Source organism: Apis mellifera, linkage group LG13 (genome assembly GCF_003254395.2).
Source record: "Apis mellifera strain DH4 linkage group LG13, Amel_HAv3.1, whole genome shotgun sequence".
Lineage (NCBI taxonomy): Eukaryota > Metazoa > Arthropoda > Insecta > Hymenoptera > Apidae > Apis > Apis mellifera.
Genome location: NC_037650.1, coordinates 6,725,495 through 6,744,060, shown reverse-complemented (window position 1 = coordinate 6,744,060; position 18,566 = coordinate 6,725,495). Strand labels below are relative to the sequence as shown.

The window sequence follows — 18,566 nt, the reverse complement described above, 5'->3', positions numbered from 1 at the left end:
CCCTGGATTTCGATCCGGTTGCTACAATTCGGCCCGAATAAACGATCATGCGCATACCACGGCCCGAAAAATAGCGGCATAAGGGAGGGATAGATCGTAGATTGCAACGTAGATTTCGAATCGTTTACGCTTCGCCTAAACGATGGCCTACGCTGGATTATCCTGCTTTCCTGTTCTCCATCTCTCTTGTCGGTCGAGTACCTTTACAATTTTGCAATTGTAACTGATAATGATCGATTGATTATTACTATTATTATTTCCTGGTAAATCGTTTGGGAAAAAACGATTTTCGTTTTCTATTCTAAACGTCGATTTGTTCTCTCTGCTATCAATCTAATATTATTAGATATTAACGATAGATATTGATCAATATCGGAGAAAGTTTTAATATTATTATTATCGGGGAGAAGCAAATCGACGAAAAACACTTTCAATCTAATTTCAAGCTAAAACTTGTACGAAATTTCTTCTCCCTCCTCCGTTCTTACGATCATCCCATCAAATCTCGATCCACCCGTTAACATTCAGCCATCTTATCCAAACGAAACCTGCGAATCCGCCTCTCTTCCGACACAAATCGCGAAACTGACTCGCCTTTTCCTCGTATTCCCCTGTTCGGTCCATTAGGCGGGAACGAGCGGTCACGGGATGCGTAAAAACGAGGATCGAGGGCAGGGAGGAAAAGCGAGAGGAAAAGTAAGGGGAAAGTAATGGGAAAGAAGTCCAGCCACGGAGTCGTACTTTTGATCGAGTACTCCTTTTCGCCTAAGCGGCTGAACTTTGTTAACGAGTGTGCCCCGCTCTCAAGGAGATTTAATTACATTTTTCGCGAGAACCCGGGTCCTGTCTGCCCTCCGAAAAGGAAGAGAAATTTCCGTGAATCAGAGACTTTCTCCCGCGCTGCTACCACTCATCCCTCTCTCTCTCCCTATTTCTCGCCTCTTTCAACCTCCGTGGAAACTGCTGCGCGGCTAATTGTTTTAGCTTTTACCTTTCTCCCTCCATTCCACCCCCGCCTTCTATACATATAACTGCTGCCACTCTAAGTAGTACTTTTAATGTCCGTGTAACTAGAAAGGGTGTCGGGTGGGGAGGGGGAGGTTAGGTGTTTGAAAACTATTCTGCCACGAAATGGAACTACCCGACTCGCGCAGACGGCGGGATCTTCCCGTTTCAACGTTTATTTCGGAAAATTAATTCGCGAACGTGTTTACCCACGACATTGACGTCGTATTTTAATTAATCCCCATTTCGAACCTTTTTCGTCCATTTACCTTCGGATTCGGTATTCGAGCGAGCAATACGATTCCCTTTCTCTTTCGTTTTCGTTTTCGTTTTCGGACAATTACGATATTCAAATTCGATTTGAATCGAAGGAAATCGTTACGATTCGCTCGAGTTCAAGAAATTGACGTACAAAACTGATTCGTTCGAATCGAAGTAACTATTTTTTTCTCTCTCTCTCTCTCTTTCTCGTCCTCCTCCTCTTCATATCGCTTATCGTTAACGTCAAACTTGGTATTTACGATTCGAAGGAAAGTTGTTGGAAAATCTTGGGAGAGGATAGCGCGATCGGATAAGCGGGAAAGCTTACGCCCTGCTTTACGCTTTTTATCCCCATACGTCTTCCCCGTCATCGTTTCCATTGGATTATGCATCGCTCGCCCGATACAATCAGCAAAGTTACGGGAAACTTTCCATACGTATATATACATATACACATATATATATATATATATATATATAAAGAGAGAGAGAGAGCCTTTCCACTTTTCCACCGGTTTTCCACGGTGCACGTGCCGCTAACAACTCGCGCCACCGCGGTGACGACGGCCGCTTTTACTTCGAAAGTAGCTTCGCGGAAAGTTTAAATCCTCGAAAAAGGTAGCCGTGGAAAAGTTGTTATTGCGGGGGGACAGAGGGGGAGAGGGGGAGGGAGGGTGTCGTGTACGTGGAAGGGTTGGAAATCCTGGAGGATCGAGGGGGGGACCCCTCTCGAGAAACGATACACGGAAAAACAATAATTCTTTACTGGTAAAGCCATAATAACTCCCCGGAGGGGTTGAACCCGCGTATCTATCGGATTTCGAGAGGAACGTCGGTCGAACGGCGAGATAAACGATCGAGTTGACGTTTTAGATTCTCGAACGTCGTCTCTCCCCTTTTCGTGGGAAGGACGAGTCTCGTCAACTTGCAATTAACTCGATTCCGTGTAATTAACCCGGCAAAAACGGTAATCGGCTTTACTGGCCGGAAACTGTCGGACTCGAATTTCCTCCTCGTCTTCCGATCGTCTTCTCTCCTCCCCCAATCCCCTTTCCATTCTTTCGATCGCACCTGCGCTCCCAACTCCTCTGTCCCACGTTTCTTCCCTTTTCTTCCCTTTTCTTTTCTCTTCTTTTCTTCTCTTTTCTCTTCTTTCCTTTCCTTTGCTTTTTTTTCCCTTTCTCGTCTGAGATATGCAGCTGCAAGTGCGAGCTGCAACTGGCACGCAGCCATGCGACCGCGGAAGCGATGGCGATGAGGGGATGGAAAAAAGGGAGGAACGGGCGCGAGAGGTGAAAATGGAAAAGCTGCGGGGAGGAGGAGAAGAGGAAAAGAAGGGGAGGGGAGGGGAGGGGTAGGACGACTGTCGAAGACGACGTCTTTTCAGGTTTGTAATGGGAAAAGCCGATACGCATCGTGGTGCGCGCACTTAAGGCTGTTTATTCCCCGCGGCACTTATAATGCCTCTATAACTGGAAGATATTTCGAAGCGTCTTTTCCACGGAAACGACGAGAACCGTTGGTGAAGGAAAGCTGCGTGGTGTGCACGAGTGGGAGAGATAGAATGGAAGAAATTGAAGGAGGGAGTGGGAGGGAGGAGAGGGAGGGAGAGGGAGGTAGAAACGAAACAGAGACGCGAGAGGTCGCGAGAGGTGATGCAACGAGAGGGGTGCGGAATCTTTAAGGAAAGGAATTCTCTTTTTCACGGGAACGAAACCGTACACGACGACACAACGTCTCTCACCTTTGAATTTCCTTCCTTCCTTCCTTCCTTCTTTCCTTCCGTCCCCCTCCCCTCCCCTCTCATTGCCCATCTCTCGTTTCCTTCTTTGCGCCATTTTTTTTTTCCCTCTTTCTCGTCGCCTTCCAGCTTTCTTCATTCCAATGCGCCGCCACTGATAACCAACCTGGCTAACGATCCCTTCCTGTCTCTCGGTCACCCCTGTGTCATTCCCCAACCCTCCCCCTCTTGAACACCAACCTGGCACACACCAAAGTGTCGCCATTCCGACAAACTTGCACGGCCATTGCTTTAATTTTTCGAGGCCATTCCGCTCACGCTGATCTTTAAAACGCGACGCTTCTTATCTCCTTCCTCCATCCTTCCCCGCTCTTTACCCCCTATCCTCTCCTCCTCCTTCTCTTTTCCTCTTTTTTTCCTTCTTTTTTTCGTTTTTTTAACGCTCGCGCGAGCCATTCCGCGGTACAACGTAAGTTGTAATAATAGTAGGACCGACTGCATGGCCGAGAAGGGCTCGTCGTTCCCTTTCCTCCATGACGTAAAATTCACCGCGAGGAAGAGAATGGTCGGAGGGAAACGAGGCAGAGAAAGCTCTCGATCCTTTCTATTAAGCGGACGCGTAATTTCCTCTCTCTCTCTCTCTTTCTCTCTCTCTCCCTTCCCTCGCCCCTGGTTAATCGTGCCAACCGTGAAAACCGTTTTTGCTCCAATTCGGTTCCAGCCACTTGTACATTCCCATCATAGAGATGGGCTACAAGAAGAATACCGCATCTGTCACCGTGTTCTTCATCAGCGCCTTTTTCCACGAGTACCTCGTCAGCGTGCCGCTCAAGACGTTCAAAACGTGGGCGTTCCTCGGAATGATGGGACAGGTAAGACGTAATATCGTGCAATATTCCACTCACGAAACAATGTTATACTATATCCTACCTTTAATTTTTTTGGATACGATAGCTCACTTAAAATATATATATATATATTTTCGTTATTCAATCAACGCTCGATATTTTTATTTGGATCGTGTCAAAAAGATTCGAGGGGAAATTTTTAATCATTCCTCGTATGTCCGCGGGAAAGAAAAATTGCGGGGAAAGTTCTTCTTCCCGGACAATTCATCCTCTCGCAACCGATCCGACTGATCGAATGATTAATATTAATTCGCACCTACCCCGATCGAGAAACTTTTTTAATCGATTTTCCAGATACCATTATCAATGATAAGTAAGAAGGTGGAGAAGCACTGGGGCGCCAGATGGGGCAATATCACGGTGTGGGCGAGTCTCATTATCGGACAACCACTTTGCATAATGATGTATTACCACGATTACGTGATAACTCACTTCGGCGAGAACTTGATCGAGGATTACTCCGTGGTGTAGGTGCAGAGGAATCGAACTCGAGGCGGACGATCACGCAGGGGTCTGGAAGAAGGAGATTCTCCGGGCAAACTCGCCACTCTTCCATCAATTTTCTCCTTTTTCTATTTTCTATTTCCGTCATCTTTACTCGTGTATACTAACCTATTTTTCAACCGACGTTTACGCGAATTCTTCCACTTTTTTTTTCTTTTCTTTTCTTATTCTCATTCCAATGGATGGATGAGAGTCGGTCACGTGTTCGTTATCGCGAGCATTAATTCCTTAAGTATTACGCATTGGCTTTATCCATTTTTTCCTCTTCCAGTAGGAATTATATATAGATTTTTTTTTTCGAAAGAATCGAAATTTCGAGATACAAATTGCGCGTTTATTCATCGGTGTGTATAGGATAATCAGGTAATTTGTAAAACTTCTGTTAAATTTAATACCGGTAACTCGAGGGCTAATTCTGGTAAATGTACAGCGTGTATTTGAACGTTTTCTCCTAATGTATTTTACTCGTGTTTAAATGGAAGGAATTGTCGTGAAACGTACTAACATAAATAAGTTCGCGCAGAAATTGAATTAAAATTGAATAAATCCACTAACGTGATACATCGATGGAGGAGATCGTATATTTCTGGCACGTAAATCCAGAATAAGCTCTGCGTGCATCATAAAATTTTACAAATAATTCTCTCTCTCGTAACTCTTTCTCACTCTCTCTCGAGAAGTTGCAGATGTAATTCCTACTGGATCGTATCGTGAACGTCAGTGCTCGATATTCGATCGAATTTCCTTGAACAAAAAAAAAAAAAGAAAAAAGAAAAAGAAAAAAAAAAGAAGATTTTTGCACGAGGCGGTTAACAAGCTCGATCGAAAAACTCAATCGCTAGATTGCGGATATTTATGCAATTATTAAATTCCAGATATGGAAATGAAACGGAAATATGCTTCGCTTAAAAAATATGTATTTTCGATATTTTGTACATTTTTCACAACTTTTTTAACAAATGCATAAACTTTCGCAGTCTACATCCTATCGTACGTATATATATATATATATATATATATATATATCACTCGTTCTTTTCCCTCGTATACGCGTGGGTGGTGGTGGTGATGTTTGTTGATGAATTGTTGCTATTGTAAGCCGTTGAAATATTCACCCATTCGGTCATTTTTATGCACGTTTTAACCGATAAAGAATTGTTAATCACTTTGATATCAGCGTTTTACATAGATTTCTCGTTGAACGAACGCTCGATCATTCCCGTCCATCCACGAAGATCGCCGATCCTTTATACGAACCGTCGAAACAATGAGATTGTCACGCATCGAGGGGAGGAGGGGGGCATTTTACTCTGTCATTAGCACTTATATGTATATTTAATCGAAACGATTTTTTACATATGATCACGAGCGCAAAACCCTTGGCATCCCTCCTCCACTTTTACGAGCAGCGCGTGCCTCGTAAGCGCGGAACGCAGGTAGAGATATTATGCGTGCGTCGAGACAATAATTCACTACATACTTTTTATTTTTTTTATTTTTTTTCCCCCTATCTGACGATGCTTTATAGCAGGGGGACCTCGAGCGCATCGAGGGAATATTAGCCGTAATAAATTTATCCATGGCGCGGAGTGCAGTTGCATTTACAGGGTAAATATTTCACCGGAATCGTTGCGTATCACTGCGAAGAAACAGTTGGCGAGGATTTAACGGGTACAAGTTGGTGCCAGTTGTGTACGAGGAGCAGACGATTTTGTAAAATTCGTCCAACGCTCGCGTGCCGCGCGAGCGTCATTCGTTGTCGAAATAAACGAAATCTTTGTTACAAGATCTCCTCCCCCGTTTAATTCCAGTCCCGTTCCTTCGAACGATCGTCGGAGATGATGCACCAGGTATCGGTAAATATCTTTCTTCTTCGATGTTTCAGGTTTCGTAATTTTTTTTTTTTTTTTGGCGAAATCGATTGACAATCGATAACACGTTGAAATTAACAATGAATTATTGCAGGATTTTTTTTTATCGATGCTGCAGGTGGAGAGATGGAATTTTTTTTTAATTCGACAAACGAATAGTATCGTGTTCTTTTTTTTTTTTTTTTTTGAAAATTTCTCGACGCAATAACGTTCGTAATTTTTAATTAAAACGCAATTTGTATGTTGAAAATGATATATTTGTATATTGATTATCAAGTGAATGTTAAATTACAACCAATTACAAAAATGAAACATATAATAGGAATAAAAATCTCGCGAATTTTACGAGCGTTTGTGTCGAATAAAATTTCCGTCCTAGTTCTTGCAAGTCGAAATCGAATCGAATAAAAGAAAAAAAGAAAAAGATAAAACCTCATCTCCACAAAAGAAAAGAGGAAGGACCAAAGACACGATACGTGATCTTTATCGTGCATGCAAAATACCTACCCATTTGGCAAAATAACTTCCTCCTTACCACCCTGATAATAAGAAACAAGTCATGGAGGGTTTACTGGAACACTCGACATCTTTTGACGGTCGGCTCATCTTTTTTGAAATTCCTCTCAACGCTGGAAACGATATAATCGGAGGAATTGCCTGAACGAAACGTACGAAACGATCATTCTCTCCGAAATGCGAGAACAAGAGAGGGACGAAGAGGGTGGAAGAAAAAAGAAGAGTTTCCAAGGTCCAAAAGATGCTCGTCGAAGAAGAATGTTTTCTTTTTTTTTTCTCCTCCTTCTTTTCTCTTTTCTCGAGCCATCATCCCTTGGGGTTTGTTGGGTGTCTGATGAGCCTGGATGTCGACCCGTTTGCCCTGGAGCAGTCTCGGCGATGGATAAATTAATGATGCGGGGCGCTCACCACCGACAGTTGGACATACGTCTGCGTCAGAGAGACGCGATGTTATATACCATCCAGGTACGTGACAAGCGTAAAGACTTACGAGCAAGGCGGATCGGGACGAGTCGGGGCGGATTGGAACGCGCGTTGGAGCGGATTTGCGCGAGTACGAGTCCCCTCGTATCGACTAATCGAGGCAATCGAATAGGATCAGGGTGCACGAAAAGTAGGGATGCAAAGTTCTGAATTTTCAGAGAGAGCGAGAGCGAGAGGGATTAACAGGAGACGACGAAGCGGTGGATGAATAATCAGAAGTGAGATATATCCGATTTGGCTTGATACGATTAATTCGAGTCGTGTCGAAGATTAAACGGATCGGTTTTACGGTGGTAAGACGCGAGTCGAGAGATAGTTTCGTTCGAAAATCGGGCACGTATTACGAAGTACGTAACGCAACGCGAGTCACGGGGAATTACAAAACGGTTAAACGCGTCTCGAGGTTGGATATACAAGGTTGTTTAGCGGGTGTGCAAATAGGTATCTCGTGCGGCTCGGTGGGAAAGTTAGCTAGCACGAATCGAAAATGATTCGACGGGATTTGCGATGGATTCCAGAAGTTCCCTTTCAAATTGAAACCGGTCCTCGGTTGGGGGGCGAATCGAAGAAGGTTAGCGTGACGTTCACGCGCGGCATGACGAGCACTGGAGCGCGTCCAAGTGATTTGCAGGAGGGATAACCCATCGTACGGGCAAATTAGAATCCGTCTACCCTTGCCTGCTAACAATCCTTCCATCTACGAAACCATCCGCGTCATCGATTCGAAAATGAAAACGAAATTTCACTTCTTATTGCTTCCATTACTGGTAAAGAAGAAATTTCTCGGATGTTAGAAATAGAGAGACAGAGAAAGAGAAAAGAAACAAATGGGAAACATCGAATCGGCGAAACACTGCATCTCGAACACGTTCATTTCTCAAGCTGTTCAATTTTCGCGCACAAGGTAGCGAAGCATACACGAAGAATGCATCGGCTGGCCTTTTGAACGCTTATTCCGGAACGCTTGCGTTATCCTGTAAGGTGCTGTGGGTGGTGGCAATGGCGACCAAAGGGGGATGGGGCGCGAGGGGTGCACGAGGTTGGCGGTACGGCGCAGAGGGTCGAGGCGAAGGGTGAAGCGGCGAGGGAAACGGTGGAGGAGGGGGCTCGCGGCGAGGGGAGGGGGCACGGTGCGAGCGCAACACGATGCTATAAGGGCGGGTACGCAGCCAAGTCTCCGCAGTGAGCGCCGCGACGCCTTCGGAGACGTATCGTACATATACGAAACGGTGGAACGGTGATCGCCGGTGAACACGAGGCGATTCACATTATCCCTCGAGGACCTCGATTGTGCTGTGTTTTTTGTGATTGATCCACCACTATAACGGATTGGAGAACGGAGTGGAGAAAGGGAGAAACGAGAAGATCAGTTTGCAAGGGGAGGCGAGTTGCGAGCAGGGGCGGAGGAGGACTTTTGGAGGAGCTGGGGAATGTTCACGCCAGCCGTGCGGAGATACAGGTATGCCTTAGAATTGTACACGATAATAGATTTGCGGATAACGATCGCGATTACGGTAAAAAGAAGTGGTGAAATTTAAAAATCGTGGCGAATTTTTTGGAATTTTTAAATATTACATCCTGTATATGCGTCCCATTCCCTCGTCCGAATTCGTCTCGTTTAGAAATAATTGCAATCAGTCACTCGCTGTACGTCAATTAAGCCGTTGTGTAATTTGAAAATTTGATTCGACGAGAGAGTGAAAAAAAAAAAAAAAAAGAAAGAAAAAAAGAGGATAGTCGACGCGATGCTGTTCCGAAAGATACTCCCAATGAATCATTCATACCGAACGTCAATTAAACGTTCGTTTACTTAATGGAAACCCCCGTGAGTGAAAAAAATAATTCGCTCGAAAAACTCGTCAAATAGTACGTGGATAGTACGAGGACGAACAGAGCGGGCGTTACACTAGCCAACGTCGTGTATTTTTTTAAATTCGATCCAACGTCTCGTCCTGCTGCGTTAACTCGAACGATCGACCTTCGAGAGTCGGAGTCGCTAATCGTGTCGTGAATCGATGTTCCGTCCTAGATCTTTCTTCCTAGATCGTGGCGAAAAACGAACGAACCATCACGACCGTCCCTTCTGCGCGATAACAATGACTCGACGTTTGTTAAAGAGGCTGGAGGGAGGGGTAATTTCACGTGGAAGAAAAATGGTGGTGGCGGTTTAATCGTTCGTCATGATACAGAGAGAATACCGGCGGAAAGAAGAAGAAGAAGAAGAAGAAGGTCGAGGGAAGGGAGATTGAAGACCGGAGGCCTGGACTTTCGCACGATGATCGGCAATATCTCAAACGGTTGGAACGTGACGCGGCGTTGCGCGAAATGTTTTTGCCGGTGACAGGGGGGGAAAATTATTCGAAGTCACGTGCCGATATCGACGACAGGTGATTGGGGGGAGGTGCGTGTATCTGACGTTTCGAGCAAAATAATCGCCGCCCCGTCCTATTTTCAAGACGCGATGATAAGCCCGAAACCGACCTTCGATTTCACATTTGCGTAATTTTATCGGTGACCCGGGACCTTCTCCCTTCTCCCCGATAGTTGTTCGATTTCGATTCTTTTATGCGGGTTTCGAGCTTATGGGATTAGCTTATGGGATATACGGTTCGTGGAAATGGAAGGAGGAGATTTGTTCAGGGTTCATTCGTTTACTTTTTTTAAGTAAAGTGCTCGATCAATTTCCAATGCAAGATCTGTGCGATTTTCAGATTCTGTGATTTGAAAACTCAATCTTTTATCGACGGGCGAATAATTGTCTCGATTATTGCGCGAAAAATGTGTTTGCCTTCGAATTCAATGCTGAACTAAAAATAAGATGAAGATGAAGCGATAACGAAAAAGTATTGCAAACATTGCACACTACATGTAATTACATATAATTTTAAATATAATATATATCGATATAAAATAATTCTTAGTATTAACGAGGAAAGTATTTTCTAATCGTGTATCAATCGCTTTATTTACAAAGATGCAAATTTCTCTCAAAGAAAGAGATAGCATTGCGGATATACGTTTATACAAATATATATTTACGCGAAAACTACAAGTGGATAAAATACTTAACGAGAAGTCGGTTTCTTTGGTGTGCAGTGTGCACCATTATAAAACGGGGGAAGATGCACACCGGCCATTTGACTTTTAAAGTGTATCTCGCGAAGAAAAATATTAATAAAACGATCCGCGTAGCCGACTTAAAATTCAGTTAAGGAAACTTTTCTGAAACTTACTTACATGCTAGCGAGAACATTTTTCTTCCAATAGCCTTCCGATTTTATCCTTCTCCTCTTTTTTTTTCTCTCCCCTCCACCCCTCCTCTCCCTTTCCCTCCCTTCTTCACGAGTTTTCACGATAAAAACTTTTCCAACCCGTCAAACGTCGAATCATCGGCCGGACTCAAGATTTTCAATCCCTGATTGCCGATTCAGGATTACACGGGGTGGTGTTAATGGTGGCTCGTCGAATCGAGCATTGCACGATTCATTCGCGCTTAACCGCAAAAAAACCGGCACGGATTTTAACGATTTCATCGCGGAAAATCAGATTCCCGTTACGGCCGTTACTCTACGTGATACCATTATTCCCGCTTAACTTTCGGTCGAAGAATCTATCGGTGTAAAACCGTTTCATTGCTATTTTTATGCGGGTAATTCTGATGAAGAGCGAAAGACGAGAAAGAGAAAAAAGGAAAAAAGGAAAAGGAAGGAAAGACACTGGAAGGGTCAAACACGCGTATATATATGCATCGCGCAAAACTGTTTTACGAGTACAGTTTGAGCGTGCGTGAATTTTGTAACTCGTGTTATCTCCCTCTCTCTCTCTCTCTTTGTCTCTCGCGCGCGCACTCTCAATATTCCATTATTCAATTATTATTCAGTTCCAGCGGGAAGCCAATTAGTCAAGTTAGACGCCGCAGACTCGGAACGTATTTGACGAGGCGCAGGCAAAGTTTGCCAACGATCCGAAGGTCCGTGACCTCCTCCCCGCCTAAAACGGCTTGCTGTTTTCCTGAATTCTCATTTCCGTGTCTATTCCTGTCGTTTTTCTTTTTTTTTCTCCTCTCCTTTTCTTTTTTTCTTTTCTTCACTTCTCGTTCGCGGATATTGTTACTGTTCCGAGCATTAAGCATTCGGATCGCGTCGCTCTTTTAATCAAAATCTGACACTCTGAGGGAGGACCGAGAACAGATTTGAAGTTTGAAAACGAATTTTTAAATTAGCCGGGAAGAAAACTTCTCCTTTGTTCCCCGCTCGTGTTTGTTCGCCTCCGCGCATTGTAATAATTGTCGTGGTAAATTTGTGAAAATTATTAGCTCGTTAACGTTAATTCCGCGAAACGTGCAACGGTACAGTCGGTTACAAAAATCTTGTCGCGAGTTCGATTAATTAAATCGTGTTGGGGACAACGACAATTCCAGAACGTGAAATTTTGCGCGTAGAATCGTGATAACCGAAGCGATTAAATTATTTTTACGATGCTGTAAAAAATATTCTCTATAATTGTACTGTAATAAAAATTCGAGATATATTAAATTAATCGTATCGTATCCTTCAAAGAGATTTTCCATCGAAAAATATATATATATACTTGTATATAAACGCGTATAAACTTTCGTTATAATCGGATTAGATAAATTACATCGTATAAGATGTAAACAAACTCTTGTAGCCGACTGTATATACCTGACTGAAACATAATATATATTAACGAACCGCATAATATCAATACCACGTTCAGTTTATTTGCTGTCATAATTTGTTAAATTCAACCGCTGAATCATTTCGCTACGAACTGACTCCGATTAAATTTATATATATATATCCTAAAAACACATTTGCGCGATTACTATTCTCGATACTGGTCTCATCTGCGTGAAAACGTAAATAAACGTAAATAACCAACTCTTTTTCCGTCTCGATGAGAAAGATTCTCGAGGATGAAGAATGAAGCGTGGAGATATCGAAAGAAGGGTGAAAAGATGGGACTGGGAGGGAGGTCTTATATATATATATGGAGAGCACGGGGGGAGTGAAAAAGGGAGCGAGGAGAATGGAGACGAAAAGAAAGGGCGAAAGATGGGCGAACGAAAGGGAGGGTGAGAAATCATGTTCAACACGTGTTCCCCTTATCACATTCATTTTGAAATACGGTATGCTCGCCATTCCTTTTGACGAGGGACGTAATAAGGACGAGAGGAGAGGATACTCGACGCGAGTTTCATCCGAATGTAACTCGTTAATATCATGCTTTTTCCTTTTTTTCTTTCTCTCGTATCTATCTACCAACTGGTAGAGTTTTCTTCCTTCCTTCGAGAACTTTTTCTTCCTTTATTTCCTCCATTTTTCCACTCCTTTTTTTTTAAACGCCTCGTTTTGACGTTAAATGGAGGAAACGAACGCGTCGATTTTTCGTTCCTTCGCTTTCCACTTTTCTAATTATCCGTGGGGGACGGATTGAAAAGTGCGCGTACTCTTAAATCTGCCTCGTTTTCATTCTCAAGAGGTTGTATCACTTCGATATAACCGAGAGAAAGAGTTTTCCAACGGTTTTCAATGGTTCTTAAATATTCGCGAAGAAAGAGGTAAATAAGGAAATAAATATATAGGACGAATAGCGGAAATAGTAGTAGGTGCTTCATCCTTCATCCCCAGTTAAATAATCGAAGCGTAAACGGACAAAGAAGATTCGAGAGAATGGATTTAAATAAATTAAAAGTGTCGCGAAATCTTATTCGCGAACAATTGCAAACGGAATAAGATTGGAAGAATTAAAAGGAAAAGAAATGAGAACTTAAACCGATCCTCTCGGATGATCGTAATATTCGATATACTCGTATATACTTTTTTTCATTGAAAAAAAAGAATCTCATCAACGTGAGAGGAACACAACTGTGGCATTATTATCCGCGATATCAATGAAACAAAAGCCAAGATATTTCATACTCTGTATACTTTGATCCACTCACAGGCAATGGCAAGGGTCTATAGTGGAGGAGAGAAGCGGATATTCGATCTAAGAACAAGGCAGGGTGGAGGGACAGAAAAACGGAAGAGTGGTCGAAGAGACGATACGAGGGAGATGGGAGAAAGAGGGGGGGGTTTGTATATCGAGACAGCGGAAGATGAGGGCAGAAGAGGAGGGTGAGAAAGCGTGCTCAACACGTGTTTCTCTTATCGCGTTCATTTCGAAGCGTGGAGTGCGATCCCTTCTCTCTGACATCATCACCCAGGCTTCTGCTCGTCGCAGAAACACAGGCAGCATCGCGAATACACACTCGCATACATACACACACGCATATACACACACACACGCGCGCGCAGTCCTTGATTTATTTCGCTCCTCAATAATTCTCTTTTATTTTCTCGTCCGCCATTGCTTGGCCCGCAGCTACCTTTTGATCTATCGACCCCCCCTCCCGCAACGTCGATTCATTTTTATTTACGAGCCGATGCCCTCTATCCCGTTCTACCTTTCTTCTTTTTTTTTTATTCTCTTCGTTTTCTACTCTTCTTTGGCCCTCATCCTCTCGGAATCATTATCGACGTATCGAGTGACGCGACACATGCAGCTACCTTTTAGGATCGAGTCAAAGGAAGAATTCATCTTTCTATGAATCTACTTCTATCGTTTCTTTCTTCCTTTTTTTTTTTTCTTATTCGAATATAAATCGTGGAAATCGTAGCTTATCGATGAGAAAGTTTGACAATTATTTTTATTACGAGTGTTATTGTGTATTTCAATTGATAGAAGCGTTAGAAAAATTTTAATAATTTTCGCGATTCTTGTAAATGTTATTTCGTGTAACAATCTCGAAATTCTATCGTTTCTCTTTTAATATCACAATTGTTGAATTAGAATGAATAATGAAAATTGTTATTTAGTCTTTATTATAGATTCAAAACGCGAACCCGATACGAGACCGCGATGAAACATCAACTCGTTTATTCTTCGAGCGAATAAAAAGAATTATTCCCATTTCAAGAGTGTCAATTTGTCGTCCAATATCTGTCCAAAAATAGGAATCGTCCGTGCGCAAATCGAACTCGTTACTCGATCCAGATAGTTCGGTGCCTTGAAAGGGGTTGAAGGGGGGAGGCGAAACAAGACTGGAAAAGATTTGTTTGCAAATCGACGATGATCCCATTTTCGCCCGCGCGAAATCGCGTTGATTATTTAGAAAAACAGACGCGGGTCGTGCGATGGAAGCGCGGCGTTAAACGCGACGCGTTTTCAACGCGCCAAGGAAATATTTGTCGAAGCGAATTCACCCGCGCTCCTCCCTCCTCTCCTTCCTTCCCCCCCTCTCGTGTCAAATCAGCCGACAGTTAATTCGATTTAATTGGCGCGCCAATGCACGCTAAAGCGCTGCCTTTATCGCTAGTTTTCCGCGCCTGTAATCAAGTTATACGCCGGCTGGCGGCAAACGTGGAGCCAGGAAAGGGGCGATGACTGGAGTGCTTCTTTTTTTTCTTCTTTCTTTTTTATCCACCGACGATACTTTGTCCCGCGATGAATGCCACGTCGCTCGCGACGATTATCGTGTTATCGACGTTAGCTCGTGGATAGGTCAAGATCGGCCGTGGAACGTTCGAAAATCGTTCGACGAGAATCGCGGCGGTTTATTCTCATCCCCCTTCCCCCGTTTCCACCCCAGTTTCGCGTCAACCGACGATCAGAAATCGCGATACGATGTTTACAGGGTTTTTATTGCACCGTCGAAACGCGAATCGAGCTCCATCGACACGCGGACAAGTACATCTCGTAATCGAATCGATTTCGTGCGAATGAAACAGAAAAACAAAAAAAAAAACAAAAAAAAAACAAAAAAGAATAAAAAAAAAAGACGCACACGACACGAGTGGGTACACGCGGCGGGTACACGGATTGATGGAGGGCGCGGAAAATGTGAAGATCGAGATCGATGGCACGGGGGTAGTGTGCTGCCGAAATTTGAGGCGAGAACGCGAACCTCCCCCGTTTATTTTTATCCAATATAACCAGCCCTCGGCGACGATACTCGATTCGTGCACCAACGATCTCTCGAATCCCCCCGCGCGTGAAAATGACGTGCGCGTTAAAACGAGCAAATAGAAATAAAGGAGGGTGGACGATAACAAAAATGTGGGGTGGCGGAATCTCTCGTAAAGAGGCGACGATTTAGGAATGGCGGTGGGGGATTTCGACCGTCTCCTTCCCGATCGAAACCGAGCCGTGCATATCGGTGCATGCTTTCCTGCTCCGAGTCCTGCTGCTGGTGCTCGTGCTTCCGCAATGTTCATCCGCGTATTCGAATCGTGTGAAAGAGTCGCGTGAAATTTCGAACGATTTCGCCAGGACGATTTCGCCACGCGTTTCAGAACTTCATCAATTCGCAGATTAAACAATGAACGAGATGAAATCCACCGGAGTTTTTCGTCTGTCAAAAAAAGCTTTAGCTTTTCTCTCTCTCTCTCTTACTCTTCCTCCAGTTTTGTTTTTCCCCCCCGCTTTTTTCTATTTCTATTTCCCTCGCTCTCGTCTCTCCCTTTCGCCGAGAGCCGGGACATAATAAATCGAGCGGATTTTTCCACTTTGATTTCGCTTTTTATCGGGTAGCCACACTCTTACCGGGGAATAAGCATTTTCACATTGCGCGGATAGAATATTTTCGAGAGAGAGAGAGAGAGAGAGAGAGAGAGAGTAGAATTCGTGGCTCAATACCATGATAGGGACGTTTATTAAAAGGATATTCAAGGCGACACGTGGACAGTGGAAGAGGAAATAACAGCTGGGAGAGTACGTCGAGCGAGCTCTCGGCATCTGGCATCTCGTTTGGTGAACGGTCGAAAGAATCTCTCTCTCTCTCTCTCTCTTTCTCTCTCTCTTCTTCTTCTTCTTCTTCTCTCTCATGGAACGATCGCTTCCTCGCCGATGCATTTTACACGTCGACGAGTTCTTTTTATTATTCCTATTCCAATCCCCTGGAAAATGTGATTTAAAATTGAACGAAACGAACTCTGGGGAATAATATAAACAATTGCGAAGCGAATTTTTTTTTTCTTCTTTTACGAAATACGATTTAATTAAATTAAGAAATAAATGGGATAAAAATGGGGAAACCATCCATGAACGAATAATTCGTTTATTCGAATTCTCTCTTAAACGATCTTGCGCTACGTTCGAAGCTGCGTGATGATTCGAAACGTTAATTTTTTTATCTCTCTCTCTCTCTTTCAGAGGGAATATAATGAGAAACGAGAGGAGGAAATACGGATCTCGTTTGATAATTTAAAGCTCTGGAAATTTCTGGATCGATATCGAGGGCAAACAACTGTAAACTGTAAACTGTTCCTTCTTGTATAGAATCATCAAAAATTCGTAAAATTATAAATTTTAATCGCGCGAAAGTTTGATGGCGGACAAGATATATTCTTCTGGCACGGGGGCGGATACTTGTTTGCATAAAATATTCGTTAATCAACCGGTAAGAAGTATTTCGATAACGACGCGGTGTCGATTATCGAGCCGAGATACTGGATCGTATCGAGACGTTTGTTTAAAATGTCGAAAATTTTGTGAAAACTTTTCTCGTGAAACAAGGCCGATCATTTTTAATACAAAGGAGAAGATATATATTTTATCTGTTTTAGATAATACTCTTATTAAGGGACGGACTAAAAAGTTGGTTTATTAAAGCATCATTTTCTAATAAGCTTGTTTATTAAAGTTCTATAAGATTAAGCTCCTGTAAAGTTTGTTCGTTAAAGCGTGACTTACTCGAAACCGAAACTACTTTGCTTCGAGCATCAAGACACCGATCCATTCAACCGCTCCTTCATCGCGTACCATAACTTTTTTTTTAATACTTAACGCGATGCGGTAATTAAGTATCATTCCTTGATCAAGTACAATCAATATTATTTTATTCAACCATCGGACAATTAACTGTAACAACAATGGTTTATTAGAATCATCCAATCGTCGAAATTAGAATTAATTAATGATAATTGAATTCATAAATTACAATTTCTTCGATGTTTGAAAAATCCATATGTAACGAGAAAATTTGAATCCTACGAATTGTTCTCGTTCAAATCAATTGGATGTAGATATAGATTTTTTGCCACGTTGTTCGCTCGAAGTGGAATAGGATCGTTATTAATCAGACGCTTATTTTTCGCTACAATTCCACCGATTATTTTCGTTGAATTATTTTCCCTTAAAGAAACGCGATATCTTAAATTGATCACACGTCAATGTGAGAAAAATTAAAAGTAATCGATTACATTTCGATATCGATCGGGTATCCTCGTCGCCATCGATCTCCGATTTATTTATGCCTTCACTCGAAGAGGAGAGCTCGACACCCAAAATTAATCAGTTTCCGTTAAACATACCGTAATATATTTCATTCACCGCGAAAATTCGAAATTCCACTCGAACGATCCATTTCCGCCCCGCTTTCATTCGCCGAACATAAAATCACACTTTCCACTTTCTTTCCTCCTTTTTTTTTCGAGCAGCAATAGGATTCTTTATCTTCGAGTGCCGTTGCCGCACAAACTTCACACGTTCTATCATATCCCAAGGAAGGAGAGAAATCTCGAATCTGTCGACGAAAGTCGTCGAATGAAAAATTCGCCTGCGAGATGTCACCGGATGACAAGCGTCGTACGTTGTCATCTTATCGTATCGATCCGTATCTCTCCTTTCAAGCGCAACATTACTTAACGTTAACTCGCGACGTCACGTATCCAATAATTCTCTGAGGGAGGTTTCGAAACACACGGTCCATCCGGCGAGCAACTTCTCTCCCTCCTCTAAATCACATTAAGCCCTCCAACTCTCGTGACCGCGCATTTCTCGACAATATATCAGCAGAAGTCGCGTGGACAAATTTCTCTTCCTAGATTTGTCCATAGATTTCGAGATTTCGAGATTTCAGTTGTATACACGCGTCGAATCTTGAGTGGCTCGGCACGTTCGGTCCTCTCGTTATCCTCTCGAAACGGCGGGAAACGATATAATTTCCATTCTCTCGAGCGTGTCAAACTCGAGACGAGGCATTAATAATCTCCTTGGCTGTACAGAGAGAGAGTGAGAGAGAAAAAGAGAAGGAAGAAAAAAAAGAAAGGAAAGGAAAGAGAAAAGAAAAAGTATAAAAGACGAGTCGAAGAGGCAGCGAGAACGGTATCGGTTGGAAATATCTCTCGTCCCTGCCACTTTTCCAACTCTGGCTCGTGCATTCCTGATATACGAGCGAAATGTCCTCGATTTTCTCGAGTGCATTCCTCA

General features: G+C 43.0%; 1 protein-coding gene across 7 annotated transcripts in view; it reads left to right on the top strand.

Annotated features, from left to right (window-relative positions):
• The window catches only part of LOC552377 (diacylglycerol O-acyltransferase 1), a 91,446-nt gene extending 85,239 nt beyond the window's left edge, over positions 1-6,207 (top strand). For 6 of the 7 annotated variants that reach the window (XM_016915826.2, XM_016915824.2, XM_016915825.2 and 3 more), the window contains 2 exons: positions 3,729-3,879; positions 4,210-6,207. In XM_016915826.2, coding sequence (XP_016771315.1) covers positions 3,729-3,879; positions 4,210-4,386 — 328 coding nt within the window. In that variant the 3' untranslated portion in view covers positions 4,387-6,207. The remainder of the gene's footprint in view (positions 1-3,728; positions 3,880-4,209) is intronic. The other variant, XM_624751.6, reaches the window with a different exon arrangement.
• Positions 6,208-18,566: the final 12,359 nt, after the last annotated feature.